Source organism: Bicyclus anynana, chromosome 6 (assembly GCF_947172395.1).
Source record: "Bicyclus anynana chromosome 6, ilBicAnyn1.1, whole genome shotgun sequence".
NCBI classification, from domain to species: Eukaryota; Metazoa; Arthropoda; class Insecta; order Lepidoptera; family Nymphalidae; genus Bicyclus; species Bicyclus anynana.
Window position 1 is genome coordinate 15,060,889 of NC_069088.1, and position 22,053 is coordinate 15,082,941.

The 22,053-nt window shown below is 34.5% G+C and overlaps 1 protein-coding gene across 1 annotated transcript; it reads right to left on the reverse strand.

Moving 5' to 3' along the window:
• Positions 1–5,433: 5,433 nt before the first annotated feature.
• LOC112054714 (membrane-associated progesterone receptor component 1) lies at positions 5,434–21,647 on the reverse strand. Its single transcript, XM_024094581.2, has 3 exons — positions 21,317–21,647; positions 8,600–8,749; positions 5,434–5,652 (listed from the first exon to the last, which is right to left on the reverse strand). The coding sequence occupies exons 1-3, from the start codon at positions 21,597–21,599 to the stop codon at positions 5,561–5,563; spliced, it is 525 nt and encodes a 174-aa protein (XP_023950349.1). The 5' UTR covers positions 21,600–21,647; the 3' UTR covers positions 5,434–5,560.
• Positions 21,648–22,053: the final 406 nt, after the last annotated feature.

The window sequence follows — 22,053 nt, forward strand, 5'->3', positions numbered from 1 at the left end:
CACTAGCTTGGCACCGCCTTCAAACTGATCAGAAGGTAGCACATAGGTAGGATGTTATTTTTTGCTTTTTAGTTAAAGTTATTTTTTGAGTTGGAAGTCGGTTAAATTTTTTTTATTAAAATTTTTATTCAAGATTTATTTTCTAGGACTACAACAAAACATGCCTAGGAGGTAAGTACCAAAAATATGAGAAACAACGTTATGTCTTACTCTCTGATATATACGTAAAGATTCTGTGACAAATTGCCCTCGAGGGATTGTAGTACCAGTACATAAATATGGTTAGGTAAATAGAACTCGACGGTTTGTGATTGTATTGTAGCGTAAAATTAATTCGGGATTTTCAAGATTCTATGTTTTTTTAACATTCTTATCAGTACCTATAATTGAAAATGTTTAAATAATATTTTGCGTGAAACAAAGAAGAAAAAAGCCGCTAAAAGAAGAAAACTATAACCATAATTTCAAGACTGTAAGTAATTAACGTTAAAATTATTCAACGAGATTAATACTATACACGTTTTTCATAATACGTCAGAAAAATATAAAAGAAATTCAAAGCAAATAATTCCTAGTACCAGTCTATCGATGTATGGAGTTGTTTAGATGGCTACTCGGAATATGATGTTTAAAGATAGCTTATTATTTATTTTTCTTCAAACGGTGCAGCATTTTTCCCTCATATTATGGTAGAAGCGATTGTAAAGCTTATGTATAAGAATCTTTTCATATGTGGGTTGATGGGTTTACCTAAAGAATTACAACACATGGTCCATCAACTTTTTTATTCCATAGTATTCCAGAAACTATGTTTCTGGTGTAGGAAGGGGATTTGGAGATTAGGTAGGTACACATTACAATTTCATTTAAATTAAACGGCAAGTAAACCGCAGGCCAGAATAGAAGATAATCGAAGTTTATACAAAATATATATAATACTAATTTTATAAATGTAAAAGTATGTTTGTTACACTATAAAGTCGTAACTACCGAACCAATTACTATTAATTACTAAATCACAAAAAAATTACGTTCCCACGAAAGAAGCCACTAATAAATAACATTTAATGACCGGGATTGTTCGATTTAATTGATCTAATGAATACCTACAAAGTGCAACCCAGCTAGTACAAAGCATGTAAATTAATTGGGAATGTAGGATACGAGGATTTATCCAAACTATTTATCTGTATTAATTACATTCGTATTAATGTACCAAATAATAGGATTACTCGTTTTACCTAACAAACAGGCGTGTATAGATAATATACTAAAGGACATGTCATAGAGCATTTCAGCAATAGTTTTGAAGAGAAGACAAACTTCTGCACAAAGTACTGGATAATCTGGTCAAAACATTAGTAAAGAAAGTCATCATTATCATCAACAAACTTATTTTATTTTAACAGCGCACTGCTGAGCGTCATTACAGATCCACTAAGCTGGTCAAATGCGGATTGGCCAAAGCTAAAAGAACTAAAGTCTGTTATTTATAGTATAAGCATAAAGCTCAAACTAGAAGGTCAATTACAAACTGTTCAATGTCAGGGAATATGTTTTTGACATTCAACTAATACTAAAGTCTACTAATATTAAAGTCTATTCGCTGTCTATAGTGCGGAACTAAAAATTGCTACATCAACGTCGGCGTTATTTATACAGGATCGCTTTGTCCACTTCTCTCCCCTTTGTGATGAGTGTTGCTTGATGTGGCAGACCAATAAAACGTTGTCGTGAAATGAAGCGTAAAATGAAGTTCCTTCCAAAGATTAGTCCTTTTATCGGGCGCCTCGTTCTGTGGGAAATCACTAGGAAATTGCCAGCACTTGTACCTTCTCGCCGCGTTGCATTCTGAGATATGAAAGCCGTTTATATCTGCATCTGCTGCAAATGAATTTAATATTGAATTTATCGGAAATTCGTTTCAGTTTACTATTGAGAGTTATTTTTGGCGCAAAGAAATGTCTAGTCATAAAATTTTTCGATAAAGAAACAACGTTGTACAATACAAATTGTCTTCTAAATTGAAAATTGGGATGTTTGAATATTGCTCGTCATATTAAATTCAGTTACCATTTCGAAACGAGTAAAATTTTCATTTTTTCTGAAATTAAATTCAAATCATACTCACAACAATATGCATAGTGGTAGTTTTCAATATTTTCATACTATTACTATCCTGTTAATGTAAACGCGAATTTATATGGAATTGAAACAGTTGTGCAGTAGTGCCACTAGATGGTGCTGTTTCAATTCCTTTGAAATTCGCGTTTACGTTAACGTAATCGTCACAGTATCAAACTGCCACTAGTCCCTCTGATGTACTTTTAGATAGTAAGACGTTCCCAACAACGCCAGAGAGATCGTCAACATTTTTAATGGTATTGTCATAAATATGGTATGATTGGTCACCTTTGAAAAAAAAACAAATGGTGTAAAACGTTCCTAACAACGTCAGAGATCGTCAACATTTTTAACGGTATTGTGATAAATATAGTATGATTGGTCACTTTTGTATAAAAAACAAATGGACGTGACGTCTCTACCTACTTGATCAAGAGTAAAATAACGTCCTCCATCACTCAAATATTATATTTCATCGTCCGAAAGATGTCCAAACACTTTAGAAGTCACCTTTTAGCTTTCACCCCTAAAATGTAAGATGAAGGTCAGCCAGTTGGCTAAACTAAGTTGACCATATTTCTTACCTTTCTCAGGATCCACAGTTTTTATTAGTTAAATGTTTGAGTTAATTCTTTTATTGTTTTGTTTTTTGTTTTAACGTTTTTGAAATCGTGAATGATCATTAGACATTTTACACTTAATAATGGTTATCAACTTGTTCCTAAATTGAAGACAATCAATTTGATTAATAAGCTTAAAACAGATACAGCTAATACCTAAAAAAAAAGCTATACGTCATTTTACATAAATTAGGTATGAAATTACATGCATTTTTTTGCTTCGTTAAATTTGTTTGTTAATAAAAATTACATGTCGAATTTGGCATTAGTATAAATGTCAATGTTACCCAAAAAAATGGCCTTAGGGAGATGTGCCCCCACACGTTTTTTGGTCTTTCGAATTGAACCTGAACCTCTGCGCTTGCCCAAAACGTTTCACTGGGCTGTTCTGGTCCCTTGAGCCTAATGCTAGTACGTACTCGTTACATAATCAGAAAAAAAGGTGTTGAAAGAAAACAAATATCGGTGGTTTTCGCTCCTTAAAAGTCTTGCTTTTATAAAGGACAAGGCAACCCTAAGCTGGTCAAATAAATGTAAAAAGACCTGATTCGCTTAATCATGTTGGTTTAGGTCAAAAGAGAAATAGAGGTCAGGTTAGGCCGAACAAAAAGGTAAGGACATTAAGCTTCGGTAAATTGTACAGTAATGAATGTATTGTGCCCCTTGTGTATAAAAATATTTTACAATTTAGCTTCTAGTAATGATGTCCTTTGTTGAAAATAGACACGAAGTTTGATTGTTCGCTTCTATTGAAAGGACGGAAATGCTTTTTATAGCTGTTTCTACTTAGGTATATCTTTATAAATAAAGAAAATAATTTTAATAAATAATATAGCAAATAATAGCGCAAGAATATTGTTTTATTCAAAGTTTTGGTCATTGGTCGTGTCTAATAATAATAGTTATTTAAATTTTTAATAATGTTTTGTATTTTATACTTATATTGTTAAAAAAAGAAGTAATAAATAAATGAGAGAGTAATTTATAGTTATTTTTATACAACACATTAAGCTTATATTTTCTTTCATTAAAAAACAGCACTCTAGAGTTCAAGGCATAACATTAGAACTAAGTTAACCCATTAACAGACCAGCTCTGAACCAATTGTTCTTAAAGTAATAAAAAAAGAAATATACATAAACAATACACACATCAGTATCCCCGAAGAGAGTGTACTTAGCCTATGTTATACTCTATATACATTAATACATTTACATACTTATAAAATGTTTAAATACACTGAGACACTCATAATAATAATTATGTAGTTGTGGGAATCGAACCCACGGCAGTGGACACGGCGGCGTGGGTCGTGTAACTTAACCACTGCGTGGCAACCGGCTGCGTTGCCTAGCAGTGGTTAAGTTAATTAAGATAAGTCAAAAGTAGCTCCATAGGACCCGAACTTAACTCTAACTTACCGAAATTTAACCTGAAAGTATCTATGTTCGATCATCATCATCATCATCATCATCATCAGCTTAAGTTTAATGGCTCATTACAGGCTTACGATGTCAGTACGCTTGTTCTCTTCTTTTAGTAAGATATCCCGTCTTACTAGCTTCGACTCACCACGCCGCTGTATTGCGAGTAGGTGGGCGAGTAGTAATAGTTACATATAGCTAATATTCTTTGAAAATAAATGTCCTGTGAATCGAATCGAAAATTTCCATGCTGCTAGTTAGCCTACATCAGAGGTCACAAAGTTTTATACTTCCTCATTCCTCGTATAACATATTTCTCCAATCCTAAGTACAATGCAATGAAGCTTTCCCGAAAACTAAACGTGGAGTTGGCTTTACCATTAAAACTTGCCAAATGCAACTTTTTGGTATGACGTCAGGCAGTTTGCGGTGCCGTTTCGCCGGTTACGAATTACCACTGTTCCTCAACTTTGTTTCATATTTAAATTTGCGATTTTTATTGTTCCTGTTTGTGTTTTTTGTTTAACCTCTCTCCATGAGAGTTCAGGCGCTATGAGGAATTTACTTCACTGGAATTTGAGGGATGCTTCCAAACGATGAGTAAGAAAAATTCTGTTAAGATTTCAAGTTGTCTTTGTTTTACGTAATACTTTGATTTGGTTGATTAAGTAAGAAAAGAAAAGATTTTAATTTTTTCATTCACATAGACTTCAATAATTAAGTAAAGTTCATTTATCTGTGATTTATCTTCAGCCATAAAGTATTCATTTCATTGGAATTTAAACTCATAAAGTAAGAAAATATTTATTTATGATTTCAAATTAACTTCATTAATAATAATATTGTTCACTTATTTTATTTTACTGAAAAGTATTTGTTTTATTTAAATTTGAGTGTGTTTTGATGTACCTAAGTACTATTACTTTATATCAAAATCTGACCGAATGATCCTAGTTTCGGGTATATTCGATCACGGCATCCATTACTATCTGTTATTCTAAACTCTATTTTATTACTCAGTTTTCTCACTTGCATATTTCTGTCGAATGGCACAGAATAGATAAAGAAATTATAGTATTACCTACAAACCTACTGCTGCCGAAAAAAATATTTTCTATTCCAATGACGGGAGTCGTATCCTGGACTTAATAGCTAAAGTAGCACATCAAAATATATTTTTTACACCGAAATACCAACTTCATTTTATGTTATGATTCATAGTAATGAAACGAAACCGAATCAAGGCCGATATAAAAAAAAATCCATTAAAATGTGTAATAAAATTTAATAGCTTACATTCGTAAAACATTTTCTATAACTATTTTAGTAACATAACCCAACAAACTTACTTGGTAGTAAAATATCACAAGATTTGGAAAAATATTCTAAGATTTACAGCGATTTCTTGTCTTCGGCATCTTCCTCACTGTACACGGTTGGAGTCTCGCCGGGCTTGAGAAGTCGTCCTACGATGTCGTATTTTTCTGGAATTTAATAAACAGAATTACTTTATTATTCCCAACTGATACTACCACTATCATCATTATCAACCCATAATTAGCTCACTGCTGAGCTTGAGTCTCCCGTCAAACTAAGAGGGGTTAGCCCAATAGTCCACCACGCTGACCCAATGCGGATTGGCAGACTTTACACTCGCAGAGATTTACGACAATTCTCTGGTATGTAGGTTTCCTCACGATGTTTTCCTTCACCGTTTGAGACACGTGATATTTAATTTCTTAAAATGCACACAACTGAAAAGTTGGAGGTGCATGCCCACCACCGGATTCGAATCCATACCCTCCGGAATCGGAGGCAGGGGTCATATCCACTGGGCTATCACGGCTCTACCGCTATATACTCGTATATATCTTTAAACTACAAAACGGATTTTGATGCCGTTTTTTTAATAAATAGAGTGATTGAAGAGGAAGGTGAATTTCACCCGAGTGGTTCCTGTTCCTATATACGGGGATAAAATGTAGCCTATCGCCTTCCTCGATAAATTAATCTAACTTTAAAATAATTTTTCAAGAAACTGTAGTTCCTGAGTTCCAGTGCTTATGCAGCTTCAGATCACGAGGTATCTACTAGAGTTTAATTCCAGAAATACTAAGCTTTTCTTTCCTATAAGTTGCATCCAGTTGTCATCCCTATGTTTTGACATCTCTAGGACTCGTACGAAGCGACTTGCTTCTTCGTTTGTTATACGCTTGGCTAGGGTATGGAACTCTTTCCCGAAGTCAATATTTCCTAATACGTACAACCTAGGCATCTTTCAGATGAGAGTGAATAGACATTTTATAGGTAAGCATGTTCCACCTTAGGCCACATCTACACTTCAGGTGAGATCGTTCTTTGGAGCGCACGTTATCCGGGTCCCGGTCATAATTATCATTAACATCTCATAGAGGTAGTGGTCGTCGCCATTGAAAATAAAACATTAGCACCTTAACCCACCAACCGGAATAAGAACAGTGTGGTTGGCCTAAGCTCCATATCCTCTCTATAAAGAGAGAGGTCTTACCCTGTCCACTATAATAGTCCGATAATGATGATTAAAATAGTCAATTGAAATAGTCCGATAATGATTATTGAAATAGTCCGATAATGATTATTGAAATAGTTCATTAAAATAGTCCGATAATGACGATTAAAATAGTCCATTAAAATAGTCCGATAATGATGATTCACAACTAGAGGACGCGACAGGACATTTATTAAAATCATTGTTTCAGACTGGGTAACGGTAACCACAGTCTGACGGAATTGTCAATTCGCGTACAAAAAGACATATAAATTGTGTGCCATAATAAATTAAAGCAGAAAAAAAGAAAACTAGTAGTTCCTTATTTTAAATGTATTTTGTGTAAAGTTAACCATCAACCTTGGATTTCAACATTACGTTACTGACACCAATGTCATAATCTCTAGGTATAATAACTCGTTTTCCTTGCAGCTAAAATAATGAAGCATGTATATTTACAAATTAAACGCAGTTACCTAAGTAAAATTACGGAGCTAAAGTAAAATAAAAAAAAGTTATTATAACAATGAAGTAATTTTTTTTTTACTGCATCAACGTTCATGGCATTCGCTATATTATGATTACAAATAACCTTTTGTTCTTTGAAAATTTAAAAATATTAATGAAATTACAATGTCAGTTAATTACACAATTAATGTTTATTAAAGTACGTAATAATATGAGGTACCCTATCAAATTGGTCAATCACTCTGTCTGTTATAGCGAGAGGAAATGCGGGTTCAAAATGGTTTGTATAATAATTGTGTTCTTTGAAATTTAATTACCTAGATACTGGTTTTATTCCAAAGAATAATGTTTATTTTATAAAAAGTAATATGTATTTAAAAACTGAGAACATTTTTAAATACAGTATAACAGCCTCATAACAGATAACGCTAAAAATTAACGTTTTTGGATTACTTACATGCCACATAAAGACTTACTTACGCAAATGTGATTAAAAATCAGTAAAATTACCAAAAATTAGTCATGGGTTAGGTAGAATATAAAATCTCGAATATAATATATTATTTATCAAAATATACACGAGATTTTATTTGGAATTGAATAGCACAAATTACCAGTATTATTAATTTCACTAAAAGTATATGAACAAATCCGTAAATCAAACTAAACTGTTTACCAAATCAAAACATGAAAACCGTTGCAATAGAACCTAAAATACCGTTAATGTATTTTAATTTATTCCCTGGATGAATAAATATTCAATGAGTCCCAGCGAATTTGATCGAAGGGAAATTAAAACTTTTCTCTTAAATTCGATTCAGAGAAATTCTCTTATTATGTTGATCACGACTTAATCAATCAACCATCTTTTGTTTGAGAATCGCTGAATACAGGCATTCACTGATTTATTTGCCGAGCGATGCGATATGAATAGATGCTTCTGTAACATCGCTAGAATATAGAATTTTTTAATAAAGCCAATGTGCGCGTACTAAGAATATATATTGGAAATAAAAAATATATAAAGGAGCATTATAGGGACGCTAATTAAAATGGTAATAATAGTTCCAATGACATATAAAGATTAAATAAATAATAAATAAATAAATATACTTAAACAATACACATCACTATCTAGCCCCAAAGTAAGCATACAGAGTAGTGTGTTATGGGTGCTAAGATAGTTGATATTATAATATTAATATACAATTATATACTACATATAAATACTTATATAATGTATAAATACACACAGACACTGGAAAACACCCATGCTCATCACACAAATATTTTCTAGTTGTGGGAATCGAACCCACGGCCGTGGATGAAGAAAGCAGGGTTACTCCCCACTGCGCCACGCGGCCGTCCAGATTACAAGATATACTTATAACATTTCTCAATTTCAACGGGGATTATAGATACCAGTAGTACTGTACCTTTAAATTGGTCTTCCCATTCTTTGGCCGACGCAACTTCATCTGGGCTGAGATCGCTGACGTCATCGTACTCCGTGTCCGAAGCAGCTACCTGTCCGGTGGCAAGGCCTCTGGTAGCGTCCTTGCCGGCAAACGCTGAGTAGGGACCACCTGGAATTGAGCGTACATTGTTTAAGACAAAGTTTATTGAGAATGTTTTTGTTTTCTTTAATTTGCAGATAATATATTCTTTTGAATATTGAATTTGAATGAGGTTTCATTTAGAAACATCACCTAGCCTATCTACGGCTTCACCTATATGTTAATGTTATTTTCTATCATAGTGGTGTAAGTTTAATTGTTCTTATTTTAATCTTATGGTGTAAGTACAATTTTTATGAATGAAATGGTTGTTTTATGTTGGTTGAGGTTGTCCTATGTTCTTTTCTGTATCTTTGGCAACGTGTATATTTTATGAAGACCAGTAGAATAGTTAGAGCAAAAGATGTTACCTAGTAGCAAATCATAGAGTTATTGTACATTGTTAGTTAGTATAATTAAATTTAAATAAATGTATTATGTATTCTGTACATTATCTAAATAGTTTTGAATCTTATTCAAAATCTCTGACCATTAAGGTCAACTACCTTGACGTTGCGGCTAATTGAAGTCCAATTGCGCGAATCCTAGCTAATAAGCACATGTAACCGCAAATGTTCAATGGATTCGAAATCACGATTAGGTCAGCTCTATTGTGGTTTGTGGAGGCATCACTCTAAATAATAATGGATTTCCTACGACTACACACTCTATTGCTTAGTAGGTTTAAATGACAAATATCACTATCAAGAAAGGTGTTTCGGTAGAAGATAATTCATTTGTTTACGAATTGTGTTCTGATCGCTTGATTATTGTTGCACCAACATAGACTTTTCCGCCTAGTTGATAAAGGATCGGGAAAATCTTTAAAAGATGTGGCAAATGTTCTTTACAAAGAAGGCAAATATTATCTCTCATTTAACATGACAATAATAATTACTTTGTCAATAAAAGGAGTACTGTTAATGTATAAAATGGGTTTTGGTCCCACATATCAATTCATCGATCAAATAGTCACATCACTCACAATTGATATCAGTACGTGAAAATAAAACCTTGACCTTGAAACTTCAATTTAGAATAATATCAGCATCGTCTACGATCAAAATTGATCCAAGATTTTGTCAATACTTTTAGAACTAGCGGACACCCGTGTAGTTCGGTTTTTTTACAGGAAACCCTTTTTCAAACTCAATAAAGTGAAATCTAAAGTTTGGGCCAATTTTAGCAACGAGTAAATATACCCGCGATTCCCCGTGATAATTGAATCGTTAGTTTTTGTGCTTTATTATTTATTACAATTACAATTACATTAATATAATTCGAAGAGCCGGTGGACGTTGGGGTCCCAAGGTGCTGGAATGCCGCACCAGGTGGATTGATGACATCAAGCGAGTTGCAGAGATTCGCTGGATGCAGGCGGCTCAGGATCGTGATGTTTGGAAGTCCCTACAAAATGCCCATGTCCTGCAGTGGACGTCGATCGGCTGATATGATGATGATGATTATTAAATATTTAGCAAACATCTCCCGTCTCGATCACGTTCTAACCTCTTTCCATAAGTTGACAACCAGTGAGGTCCTGGGTTCGATACCCAGCTCGTGCCAGTTCAGGATTTTATATTGATAAATTAACATTTACAATTTTATATTTTAATAACAGTTTTATTTAACAAATCGTTTCATTTGTAAAATTGTTAAATCAACTTCGATTTATAACTCTTTGTAATATTGTCGACAGCAGAACAGATTGAGTTTTGTCGTTTTATTCCCATCGCTGATTGCGATCATCGATAACGAAGACCAATGAACATAAAGCACGAGATAGTTTAACTGGTTTCGATAAAACTAAAATATTTTACGTTTATTGTTTACATTTCTGTTTAGTTCTGCAATCCTACAAAAAAATACTGTACCTACACTTTTATAACAATTGGTTGTATATAAAGTTTGTTTTCCATAGGAGAAATAGAATGAAATATTTTCTTCGTGTCACTGAATGAAGTTGCAATGTAAAACGTACTAATGTAAAACAGGCTCGGGTTGACTCTATTCTCTAAATGAATATCCTAATTCCTAGCGTAGTGCATCGTCGTCATCAACCCATATTCGGCTCACTGCTGAGCTCGAGTCTCCTCTCAGAATGAGAGGGGTTAGGCCAATAGTCCACCACGCTGGCCCAATGCGGATTGGCAGACTTCACACACGCAGAGAATTAAGATATTTCTCTGGTATGCAGGTTTCCTCATGATGTTTTCCTGCACCGATTGAGACACGTGATATTTAATTTCTTAAAATGCACACAACTGAAAAGTTGGAGGTGCATGCCCCGGACCGGATTCGAACCCACACCCTCCAGAATCGGAGGCAGAGGTCATATCCACTGGGCTATCACAGCTCTATATTGCATTTATGCAATAACAAATACAGCAGCTATTTATGCGTAGTGCATAAATCTGACTATTACAACTTCATAACAAACGATATCTCAGTCAAATGCTAAATGCAGCTTGAATATAGCTAGAATAGAACTTTTTTTATTTGGTAGTATAAACATATTATCTACGCGCTATTTTGTAAGATTTTAGGTGCAAAATAAGACTTTTATAGTCAGGAATCTGCTGACAGTTTACCCGTGGACGTTAAAAATAACGATCGGTCGAAAGTACCGATGTTTGTAATAACACGGACTATCAAAAGAAGATAACTTGCTTAAATATTTTCGAACGTTATATATTTTTATCGCTAGCTAAATAATAATTTCTGAACTGAGTGATAATTGTCGACCGTTAAGTATAAATAGACATGATAAGCATCATAAGTGTAGGTTACTTTGCAATGCAGTCGTCCACTTCAGATAGGAAAATAACAGAGGCGATGGTTCGTTACAACCCGAATCCTATCGGGTTACCTTTTAAAAATCCACTAGTTGTACGGGTTACCTATGAGTAAATTTCAGTCTTCTCTACTGGATCACAGCTATTTGGTGACTTAATTAAGTATAAATGTAGTGAATTCAGGTTCGATCGGAATTTAGACAAAAGTACTCAAAATGCCAAACCAAGTCGAACAGAGACGAAGTAGACCTTTAAACGTAGAACTATGTACCCAGGGGTAAATTATATCACATTAGGTTACTTCAAATCCGCCTCTTTATTATAGTGGTTAGTAGCTTATGTGGCTTTGGATCTCGAGGTACTGGGTTCGAGTCCTGAATCGGGCTATGAGCACTGAGCATTTCTATCTTTCTAGAAATTTAAAGTGCAAAGTTATCAGCCTGGAGTTGGGATGGTGGTGTTTTCATATAACATACCCGTACCTCAGAATTAAAGTTAACACGTCATCATTATAAAAATCTAATAGTGGTCAAGAGTTTTTTTTAGTCTGTCATTATACCTGCAAACTGTTGTTAGAAATTCAGCTGAATTTTAACCATTTTTATTAAGGCGTGTTTGGAGCAAAATCCAGTTATTTGTCCAAATACAATAGTGTCTATTTAATGACATCTTGTGGTGCTCGTCTTTTAAAGTCGTACAAGGTTTTTTCATCATTAGGTTCCTTGCATGTTGGTTTGGATGTTTCCGAACACGCTTTTGGTATGTTATCATTGAGTGTGCAACTTCTGTTTTTATAGTTTTAATTTTTAGTTCACGATGAAAGCGCTCATTTTTGATGTATCAATTGGTAATCATGCGAAGCATTTTTGACTGGAACCGTTGCAGAAAATCTAAATTCGAGTTTGATGCTGTACCCCGAATTTGCACTCCGTACGTCCATACCGGTTTAATTATGACCTTGTATGATCAAAGCTTATTGGTGGTCGAGAGTTTAACATTATAATCATATGCCTATCATCTCGCATTGAAGCAATGTAGTGGATCTAATCCCCAATTCTCCTCTTCTAAAAGTATTCCTGCCGGCATATTCACTATTCTGGCCAGAGGCGTCTCGAGCTAACGTAGTGCCCGGGTGCAATCATCACCTAGCGCCCTCTAGTACTTACCTAAGCGTGCTGAGCACTGTTAAAATGGAATATGTACATACAAACAGCACTTCAAGTTACCACAGTTATCTGTGTAACTAACTAACTAATTCCTTTGTAGTCGCCTATTTTTAAAAGTCAATTTCAACTAGTTGTCTGGAAACAACTAGGTTCGTACACTAGGTCTCGCAGGTATAAATTTTTGGAACTGTGATAGTTTTACTTTGGGAAGATAGATGTAAGTCAAGTCATGTAACACCCACTGTAATTACACGGATAAAATGAACTTTATGGATGCAAAGGTTAACAAAACAAAAATGAACACAACTTGAAAAAAAGTTTAATTCGAAAACAAAATAGTGGCGCTCCTGAGATCGCGGCGCCCGGGTGCGACGCACCCCTTGCACTATAGGTAAAGACGATTCTGATTTTGGCCCCTATTATCAACTTAAAATCAACAAAATGACATTTGTCATTTGCCTACTGTGTTATACTAAACAGTAAGCACCGGGTGACAATTGCTACATAAAATCTCAATTTCGTATTTGTCAACTACATCAAAGATAGTCAATTAGCCTGCTGTCCCTGGAATAAGCCGTGAAAATCAGCTTTTAATGATCATAATGAACAGTTCATTGCACTTACAGACAACCGGTGTAGGTCACTAGTGTTAAATAAACATAACTCCAAAAGCGCGATAAATAAAATAAATTATGCAAGACAAAGTCCAATTGCGTAAGGAAATACTCGTTCGTTTCAAGGCGACTCGTATTTGATACATCTTGGTCATTATTACGCTTCGCTCAGTACCTACATATTTACTAGTATCATCAGACATCGATATCGGACTGAATTTAATATTTACAGTATTAAATTCAGTCCGATATTGTACGTGTAGTGATAATGATAAAATTTGCTTTATTAATAACTAGCGGACACGGTCAAGCTTCGCTTTGTCTAATGTGCACTTCTTCCCTATCCCTACCCTACACTACCCTACTCCTACCCCTACTCTACCCCTAACCTTTAATTTACATAAAATAAATTTATGAACGCACGCGTAAATGTTAATCATTTGACAGTATTTCTTAACGCACCTATGAATGTCAATCATTACAGTATTTGAGAGAATGGACAATAAATGTTTGACAGGTACTTAACAAAGTAACATTTATGGATAATTATTGATCTTTTTTACATATATAGATAATATTATTGACAGCTAAAGTAATTATTTTTAGTAGAAACCGCCTATATTCATATAAGACTACTAAAACTTTTCTTGGAAAAATATGATTTGAAATAACGGAAGGAATTCAAATGAGAAGTATTAAAAAAACTCATACATTCTTATACTTATACCTATGTATAGGTTGTATCACTTTTTTATGTCGGTTAAATAAACATGGTAGGTATTACGTAGGTATGACCTCGAAGGTCAACTATGTTAGGAATGCGGCATCTCGCTCCAGTCATCAATCTAGTAATGGGTTTAAGGTCTGTGATAGCCAGATTCCGCCATTTTACAAAGTTGACAGCTGTAAGCTTATTTTTATAAGCGTATAGAGCGGCAACTATAAACTATAGACTGTGGTTTTGGGATGTAGCAGGTTGTAAGGGTCCAGACCCCTAACTGTCCAAATATAAAGCATGTTATTATTTTCTTGTATTTTCCTCGGCATATCAGGATATTATAAAAAATCTTCGTGGCAACTTCTATAATATCCCCTCTCATATGAAAATTGAATCCCAGTATGTAGTGGGTCGTCTAAATATAGGCTGATGTTGTATCATCCTTGTTTTGGGATGTATAAATAAACAAATAAATAATGACCTACTCGATCGTATCGGAGTATTTGATAGCTTTAGTAACAACAATAATAATATACATATATCTCATTGTATAATTATGTTTAATATTTAAATATACAAATATTGAAATTTATGATAAGCTTATTTTCTCGCATGCAGTATAATTAAAGCGACGTTCGTTCCATCGTTTAGTTGGGTACCCTATTTAGATCAAGGGTCCTCTACCAATGAAATCGTTTGACATTCGTAGATAGAACTGGGGCACAGACCCCTCATTGGGTCAGCCATAAAGTGCCATTTTATCTGTTGTAACATTGAGAGTAAATAATAATAAAACTTTTTAAAAAGGTTTAGCAATAGAGTCATTTCTTTACATGAAAATGTAGAGAAAAATAATTATTATTACCGTATTACCCGCGTACCTACTTTCCGGTCCCGTGGGAATACAAAGGTAAAATATACGTACCTAATGTTAATAGGTGAAGATATTTCTTTCTAAATGATGAAAGAATTTTCACAGTAGTTTTTGAGTTAAATCGTAAACAAACAATCTAAAATCAAGATTTGATTTTACCTCGTAATAATATAAGTTTACTCGTAGATCATTTACTCGTACGGACAATTTAAATGTACCTTAGTTTAGTAGTTTTTTGATATTTACATACTTTAATTTAACTTGCCTAACATTTGTAATAAATTAGAATTTCTTCCAGTGCTAGAATTGCAGCCTAATTGGTTTAGTTGCGTGTCTTCGGCTTCAAAATTCATAACAAAGATCAAGATGTTGTGATCGTAAAAACCTTATAAATGACTGTCATAATGATGATGACAAAAACGTTCGAGCGTTCAAATGAAAGTAGATCAAAATTGTTAACTCATTCACGTATTATCTCTTTGATGACTTACACACTCGTAGATTACGCTGTGATTTTAGTAACAGATATATCGTTCTATAATATATATTATATATAGTAATACTATATACATATACTAAATGAAACTCTAATAAAGATTTTTCACTACTCTTGCTCAAAAACACTGTCATGTTACCACTCCACAGCGGGGCTAAACAAGCATATTAGCCTCTAGGGGCTAAAGTTATTTTGTTTTTTTTAATTCTTGTCTGTTACTAGTACTAGCCTACTATAAAACGGAGGAGGTTTTATTCGAAAATAGAATCATTATATATAAGGCCCTGATTGTTTTGAAAAATAAATAAAAAAACTTTAAATTGGAATGAAATGCAGCGTTCTTGTCTGTGGAATGCGTTTATTTTTTTATTTAATTTTTATTGAGTTGCGAATAGAGCGAAATTTGAAGACATGGGACATCCTTTACGGTGTAATACCTTTGCCTTTTTCTCATGTGAAAAAATAAAATTAAAAAGCGAGAATTTAAAAAACAATTGGCGTCAATAATACACACTTGATTTTTTTCCGAAATTCATTGTAAATTTGTGACCGTAACTTACATATTTTTCAACAATAATTGTTATTGTTGTCTTCGTCTAGTGAGAATGGTGATCCTAATTAGGAGATTGATGAAATTTTCAATCTGTTACCATCAAAGTCGAGACGCATTTACTTAAATACTTAACTACGATACCTACGAAAAATTTAATAAGTGAATAAAACAACAACGAATGGATTCACTTTTTTAAACTATTATCTCCCACACAGTTTTTTAAACTATTATCTCCCACGTTTACCTCATATATTCATTATTCATCTTCAAAGTAGTCGGAAATTATGTTACCGGATAAAAGCATCTCCCTTAATATCCAAAACTGTAGACTTTGTACATTTAATTTTCAATTAAAATAAATCATTGAATATTGTACTAAACTATTTTATTTTCTCGCAATCGTAGTGAAAAGCAGAGTGTAACACGTGGGGCTAAACCCATTATAAACTCGGTTTCTATTTAGGCGGCCCTCGCCTTCGTTTAGGTCCCTAAAAATACCTCGTATATAATGGGTCTTTTTAGCACCTTGTATAACAATCTACTATTGTAATATCCAACTTTGTAGAATAATTAAAAATGATTATCAAACAAGTTAAGAACAAGTTTTAATATAAAGTTCTTGTGAATTTACATAAGATAATGTTTAATGTGATGCTAATTAACTATAAGTGAGGGAACTACGTAATTACCTGGCGTGATATTCATCTTATATTTACAAAAAATAATATACCTTTGCCTTGTTGTCTATGTGTTTCATCAATCAAACTTTATTAAACTGCTAATTAAATAAATTCCAACTCTTTAATAATTAAAAATAACATTAAGTTTGAATCGTCTATACAAAATTTTGTTATTATATTTTCATCATAACCAATTTTTGATAAGGGCCACTGCAGTGCCATGTCTTCATCCCAATAAGAGAGGAGATATATATATATATATTATATATATATATATATATATATATATATATATATATATATATATATATATAAATACACTTGAACAATACACACATCACTGTATATAGCCCCAAAGTAAACTTACAGAGTAGCTTGTGTTTTTTTTTTTATTCGTTACAACCCTTGACTACAATCTCACCTGATGGTAAGTGATGATGCAATCTACGATGGAAGCGGGTTAACTTGTTAGGAGGAGGATGAAAATCCACACTCCTTTCGGTTTCTACACGACATCGTACCGGAACGCTACATCGCTTGGCGGTACGTCTTTGTCGGTAGGGTGGTAACTAGCCACGGCCGAAGCCTCCCACCAGCCAGACCTGGACCAATTAAGAAAATCTCAATCTGCCCAGCCGGGGATCGAACCCAGGACCTCCGTCTTGTAAATCCACCGCGCATACCACTGCGCCACGGAGGCCGTCATAATGTGTTATGGGTATACTAAAATAACTATTTTATGACATATATACTACAAATAAATACAATAGATATGAATCTTAGAGCCACCATGCTGCTCTAATGCGGGTCTAGTGGACTCGAATGCGATATTTTTTTAGTACATTATTTTATTATTAAAATAACGTTAACACTGCCCAGAACTGGTCTAAGTATAATGTAATGTATGTGTAATGGTTAAGAACATTAACATACAAAGGAGGTCTTCAAATTATTCCGGTTTTGTTGTATTTATAATGATAACTATATAACGTAGAATTAATTAAATGATAAATGGGAGCCTTATTTCCTTTAGTTTACCAAATCAAATAATATGGAAGTTTAAATCAAATAGTATTTCAACCTAGTAAACGCCACTCGGTTTGCCTCACGCAGTTCCTGTTCCCGTAGATATACGGGGATAAGGTATAGCGTGTTTTTATCAGGGAATAAATATCACTATAATGTAGAATAGGAAAGGAAGCTGGTCATTTCGACACCTCCGCGGGGTAGAACCCGCTTATGGGAGGCCTCGCGAAAGCGCAGTGTTGGTCGATCCCCCACCAGGTGTCTGACGACATCAAGCGAGTCCTCAGACCAATTATAGAAGGACCTGTATCTCACTCATAGTCACGAACAAAATTGTCTGTCATTTTCTGAGGAAATCGAGCTTAGCTTAGCTTAGCTTATATATCTTATACTAAACTAGAAGTTTTTGCCCGTTTTTTACACCATTCAACTACACAGAAAGGTATTTTTACGGAGCTCTTTAACCGACGAACACGATTACAACAATTTAACATCGATACTATAGAGATAGTTTTTATAATCGCATTAGATTGTTGATCATATACTTAGACAGAAAAGTAACGTCAAGCGAGGCAGGTCCTATACAATAATTGGTCTGAGAGCGAGTCGCATGGATTCGCTGGATGCAGGCGACTCAAGATCGTGATGTTTGGAAGTCCCTATAAAATGCCTCTATCTTGAAGTGGTCGTCTATCGGCTGATATGATCAAAATGATGATGATGATGTCACCGGTTTGGAAAGCAGATTGTTGCTTGTTTTTTTCGGAACCCCAACAACAAGAGAACTATGATCTATGTGCCTTATTCTACTGATGGTACTGTACCGTAAACAGATCACTAATTAGCTCACAGATACGTTGTGTTTAGGTAAATAGAGTCACCGCAACATCCCCATTTCCCCTCACTCACCTCTATTATCTATTCTATGCCTAGCGAGGGCCAGCTTATGTGTATAACTACAGTGTAGTTTAGTATTCATAGCTTTCTATTTTATAGTCCGACTCGCTAAGAGGACTGTTAATAACTAGAGTTGTAAACATTAAATAAAATAGTCATCATCATTATCAACCCATATTCGGCTCACTGCTGAGCTCGAGTCTCCTCTTATTTTGTGAGGGGATAGACCAATAGTCCAACCACGCTGGCTCAATTTGGATTGGCAGTCTTTACACACGCAGAGAATTAAGAAAATTCTCTGGTGTGCAGGTTTCCTCACGATGTTTTCCTTCACCGTGACACGTGATATTTAATTTTTTAAAATGCACACAACTGAAAAGTTGGAGGTGCATTCCCCGGCCCGGATTCGAACCCACGTCCTCCGGAATCGGATGCAAAGGCTATATCCACTGAGCTGTCACGGCTCAATAAAAAAATAGTACTATTGTTAAAAATAACTTTGCTAAACATTCGTAAGCGTGTCTGGGATATAAGTAATACAATATCGCTGAAAACTAATCGAGGCAGGAAACACGATATCGATCGTTCTTTCGTATCAAAAACGTCGAGTCAATACCTACCTATCGCTCAAGCGATAAAAACCTTAAATAGAAAATATTGCTTGAGTTAAATACTCTAGCATTAGGATTACTTTGATTTTTTTTCAAAGTATGATTTTTTATTACCTTTTAGTTGTTTACCAAAAAATCATAACTGGTAAATATTTGAATGACCTAGATTTAGTTTACAAAGTCTTTGTAAACTCTAAAGTTTACTTATAAATTATCAAGTTTTCAACAATTGTATAAAATAATAAGAGATAAATAAAAACAGAAAACAACGTAACGATAGTCAAAAGAACTTAAATCTCAAAGTTCATAAAGGCATGGACACGATTGTAATTATTAAATTACGCATAAAAAAATGTGAGCCGTCACGGGATGCCTGGCAAATGTGAAACATCGACATTATTTTGTAAAAGTAATATACAGAAAAGAATAGATTGTGATTGGAACTAAATAATAATTAGGAACTAAATTTGCACATGGCGACGCGTCGCCACACTGTACACACTACTGCATATAGACTGAATATATACCATCATATAGCGTGGTGACGCGTCGCCAGGCCAGAAATCGGTTTTACGTGCGGCTATAGATGTTTCTTATTAATCTAAATTTCAACATCATGTTCAGACAAAAGTTTATAGGTACCTAAGAATGAATGCAATGTTCTGCATAACATTAAAATGCTAATTGAATATAATGGTAGGTTGTACGTACATCGTAGGTAGGCACTACGATATCGTATAATCTGCTATAAATAATTACTATGTTGTATAGTTGTATACTTATCTACCTACTTGTTATGCGCTTGTTAAAATTGCTAGTTTAATTTTTAATGATGCTTGATTTATAGATACTTAAAAAATCATTATTTTTTATTTATTATTTTTAAGTTAGCCCTTGTCAGCGATATCACCTGCCCCTGTAGCCATGGGCATGTACAATCGCAAACGCTTCGAAAACTAGAAAAATGTATGGGATGATCTTGATCACGTGACCGGTCGGTAGCAAATGTCATTCCCATACATTTATCTAGTTTTCGAAAAGTTTGCGATCGTAGAAAGAGAATCGACGTGCCATTTGGCTACAGGGACTGATGTTAAGTGTCGATTGGCGGCACGTCTAAAAGGTCCGTTTATATGTACAGACACAGTGCGTCACAGACAAGTAGCGTGGCAGACACCCACAGACGCCGTCTATTCACACTGCCCAGCAGGTAGCTAGAGACACTTAAAGTCCTTTTCATGAAAGAAGTCCCCCAGACGCGGTGTCTTAATGGCGCTCATTGTCATTTGGTAATGGTCTTAATGTAATTTGTGTAAGATGCTGTCAATTTAATTCTCTCAATTTTTATTCTCATGAAAAGGACTCTACAGACATGAACTGCCTGTCAACGTCTGCGCGGGCACATTACGATTGATATAGATACGTTAGTAAATACTGTATAGAAGAACATTATTTTGTCTGCCACGGCACGTGTCTGGCACGCTAAATGTCTGTAGATATAATCGGACCTTTTGCCGTCTTTTCTTTGGTGCTAACCACGACCGATGCCTACACCCAGCCGGATAAAACATCACATAAGTGGTGTTATTCAACAACCTGTAAATGTGAATGTTCGAATGTTTGTTTGTATCGCTTTCACGCCTTAACTATTCAACTGATTTTAATGAAATTTTGCTTAGAATATTTCCATTAAGCATCTTTCATCAAAAAACCCAATATTTTCCCAAGAGATAGTAAAATAAATTTTAGACGGTATTCGGAAAAACAAGATTCCGCGAGAGAAAAGCAGCTCCTGAGTCGTAAACTACCGTACCTATTCGATTTCTGGTAAATAGAATGGGAACTAGTCCAGTTCTGGGAATAACAATAAAATCAGTAATATTTAAACGAAAATACCATAAGATAGTCATAGAGGATACAGTTTTTGATGTACATTTGACATAGTGAAAAGTTTTAACCGTGTTGTGGTACCTAGATTCTAAACATAAACACTGACATACAAAATTTGCGCTGTTCAATAATAATATTAGTAAGTACAGATATAGATAAACAGATAAGCCAACAAGCAAGCTAGGTATATACTCGTAGTATAATATACTAACCGTGATACTTAATTGTAGATAATCAGTTGGTAGTTAAATGCTATATAATAAAAATGTCAACTCACCCGGTCCGTAGAATCGTTTCCCTCTCGTCACATCGAAGATTATTCCGTTGACAGCAAGTAACACACGCCCTTCCGCGTCAGTTCCATCGTACTTCTTCAATTCCGCAACCGTCATGTCCTTCCTGAGCTTGGGCATCGGCGGCGGAGGCGGCGCCGCGGGCTCCACACTTTCAAAATGCGACTTTACTATCTTATAAACAAGGTACAAAATAAAAAACACCAATACTAAATTGATTGGGCTAGTCAGCTCATCCCAAAAACTAACGGCGTCAGTTTCCGCCATTTTATAACGCGTCTCTATACCGTGGGTAGTTGAATTGGACTGAACACTTGAACGTTATCAAGTAGGTACCGACGTCATGTTTTAAGGTCATGTATCGTATCGTGCATCGCTTCGCTGGTAGTTTAGCATACAGTAGTGATGTGAGTGTTTTTATCGACTTTAAAATTCTTGTATTCGTATATTTTTGACAGACCGATATCATGTCGAATAGCATCGATATTTTTATTAGGTCTTCACTTTTCAAATTAAAATATAATATAACCTTTGATAGATTCAACTAGATTGTTGTCATGTCAGATTGAATAGGTCTTAGAATTCCTCTAATTTAATACAACTGGATGTTATTTTTCATTGACCACGTACCTACTCGTTCGTACCAGGATTTTTATTTATTTTCGGTAAATGGATTTTTGTAGGATCTATTAAATCACGTCTTTGATTTCGTTCTGGTTTA

Bases quoted from the DNA above. Each gene is read 5' to 3' on its own strand.
- LOC112054714 (XM_024094581.2), bottom strand. From the start codon at position 21,599: ATGGCGGAAACTGACGCCGTTAGTTTTTGGGATGAGCTGACTAGCCCA. The intron at 8,750-21,316 runs GTGAGTTGACAT...GCTCAATTCCAG, and splicing joins GAAACGATTCTACGGACCGG to GTGGTCCCTACTCAGCGTTT. The intron at 5,653-8,599 runs GTACAGTACTAC...ATTAAATTCCAG, and splicing joins ATGGGAAGACCAATTTAAAG to AAAAATACGACATCGTAGGA.